The sequence below is a fragment of the Octopus bimaculoides genome, chromosome 14 (genome assembly GCF_001194135.2).
Source record: "Octopus bimaculoides isolate UCB-OBI-ISO-001 chromosome 14, ASM119413v2, whole genome shotgun sequence".
In the NCBI taxonomy this organism is placed as follows: domain Eukaryota; kingdom Metazoa; phylum Mollusca; class Cephalopoda; order Octopoda; family Octopodidae; genus Octopus; species Octopus bimaculoides.
The window spans coordinates 60166894-60168424 of NC_068994.1; the positions used below are offsets into that span (position 1 = coordinate 60166894).

At 42.5% G+C, this 1531-nt stretch overlaps 1 protein-coding gene across 1 annotated transcript in view; it reads right to left on the minus strand.

The window, feature by feature from the left end:
• Nucleotides 1-6: 6 nt before the first annotated feature.
• LOC106880489 (synaptic vesicular amine transporter) overlaps nt 7-1531 on the minus strand; it is a 204301-nt gene continuing 202776 nt past the window's right edge. Inside the window, exon 16 of the mRNA XM_052972906.1 lies at nt 7-505. Within this exon, the coding sequence (XP_052828866.1) occupies nt 410-505 (96 nt within the window). The 3' untranslated portion in view covers nt 7-409. The remainder of the gene's footprint in view (nt 506-1531) is intronic.

Consider the following 1531-nt stretch of genomic DNA (forward strand, 5'->3'; position numbering starts at 1 on the left):
TATATATATATATATATATATATATATATATATATATATTTATAGAGAGAGAGAGAGAAAAGACATGGAGCTCCTCATACGGTCGTTGCCATCTTCCTAAACTTTTCTCTTTCCCCAAAATTCCTCTGAAGATTTCTCAGTGACTTGGATCTTCTTAAATGTTGTTGTAATTGTTGTTGTGCATAGTTTACACATTTTCTGCTGTTGATATATTGTTGTTGTTGTGTCTGTGTTTTGTGGTGGTTGTTGTTCTATTTGTTTTGTGGTTGTTTATGTTCTTATTGCCATTGTTGTTGCTATTGTTGTAGTTGACATTCATATATAACCATTGTTATTCAAATTCTCCCCCCCCTCTTCGCCCCAGTGAAAGCACAACAGGGTGCGGCGGACAGTCTGCGGCCACACACCCTCAGTAGCCGCCTTCATCGTCTTCTGATGTCGTATCCCGTTTACTTTGGTTGTACGTCACATATTGTACTGGACATTGTTCGTTCATCACCAGCGACTGTGGAAATAGAAAGAAAGAAATGAGAGAGAGAGCGAGAGAGTGAGTAGCGGGAGGAATATCGATCACTGCAACAGCAAAACTTCACTGAAAAAAACAGGTATTTTTATCATAATTGCCGTATCATGGTATTGACCAGGATTTCGGATGTTGTTATACATCGCTGATCACAATACGCTTCGCATTGTTCTGGCGTTTGAATGATGCCAGCCGGCTGGCTGGGTGAACAGGCCAACATCCACGCTTGATCGGGAGGCTAATCCGTTGTAGGGTGACCCATTTACAGCCGAGTGGATTGGAGCAATGTGAAATGAAGTGTCTTGCTCAAGAACACCTTGAGCCGCTCGGTCAGGGAATTGAACCCACAACCTCACAATCATGAGTGCAACACTCTAGTCACTAGGCCATGTGCCTTCACACTTTTATTCTAATATATGGTTAGAAATGAATTTCATAGTTCACACACACACACACACACACACACACACACACACACACACACACACACACACACACACACACACACACACACACAGTGTCCGTCCCACAATGTGAGGGCACATGTCTTAATGCCAATCTGATGAAGTGCCACTTCATTACAATCAACCGTAAATATTGTAGTAACTTTTCTCATGGAATTATTTACGTGCAATGGCGTTACAAACCAAGTGACACCGAAGCAGTTGTAACTAATTAACTAATTACATCTACACAGGTATGGCTGCGTGGTAAGAAGCGTGCTTCCCAACCACATGGTTTCAGGTTCAGCCCCACTGCGTGGCACCTTGGGCAAGTGTCTTCCACTATAGCCTTGGGCTGACCAAAGCCTTGTCAGTGGATTTGGTAGATGGAAACTGAAAGAAGCCTTTGTGTCTGTGTTTGTCCCTCCACCATCGTTCGACAACCGATGTTGGTGTGTCTACGACCCGATTTCTTCGACTAAAACCCTTATAGGCAGTGCTCCAGCATGGCCGCAGTCAAATGACTGAACCAAATAAAAGAATATATATATATATATATATATAT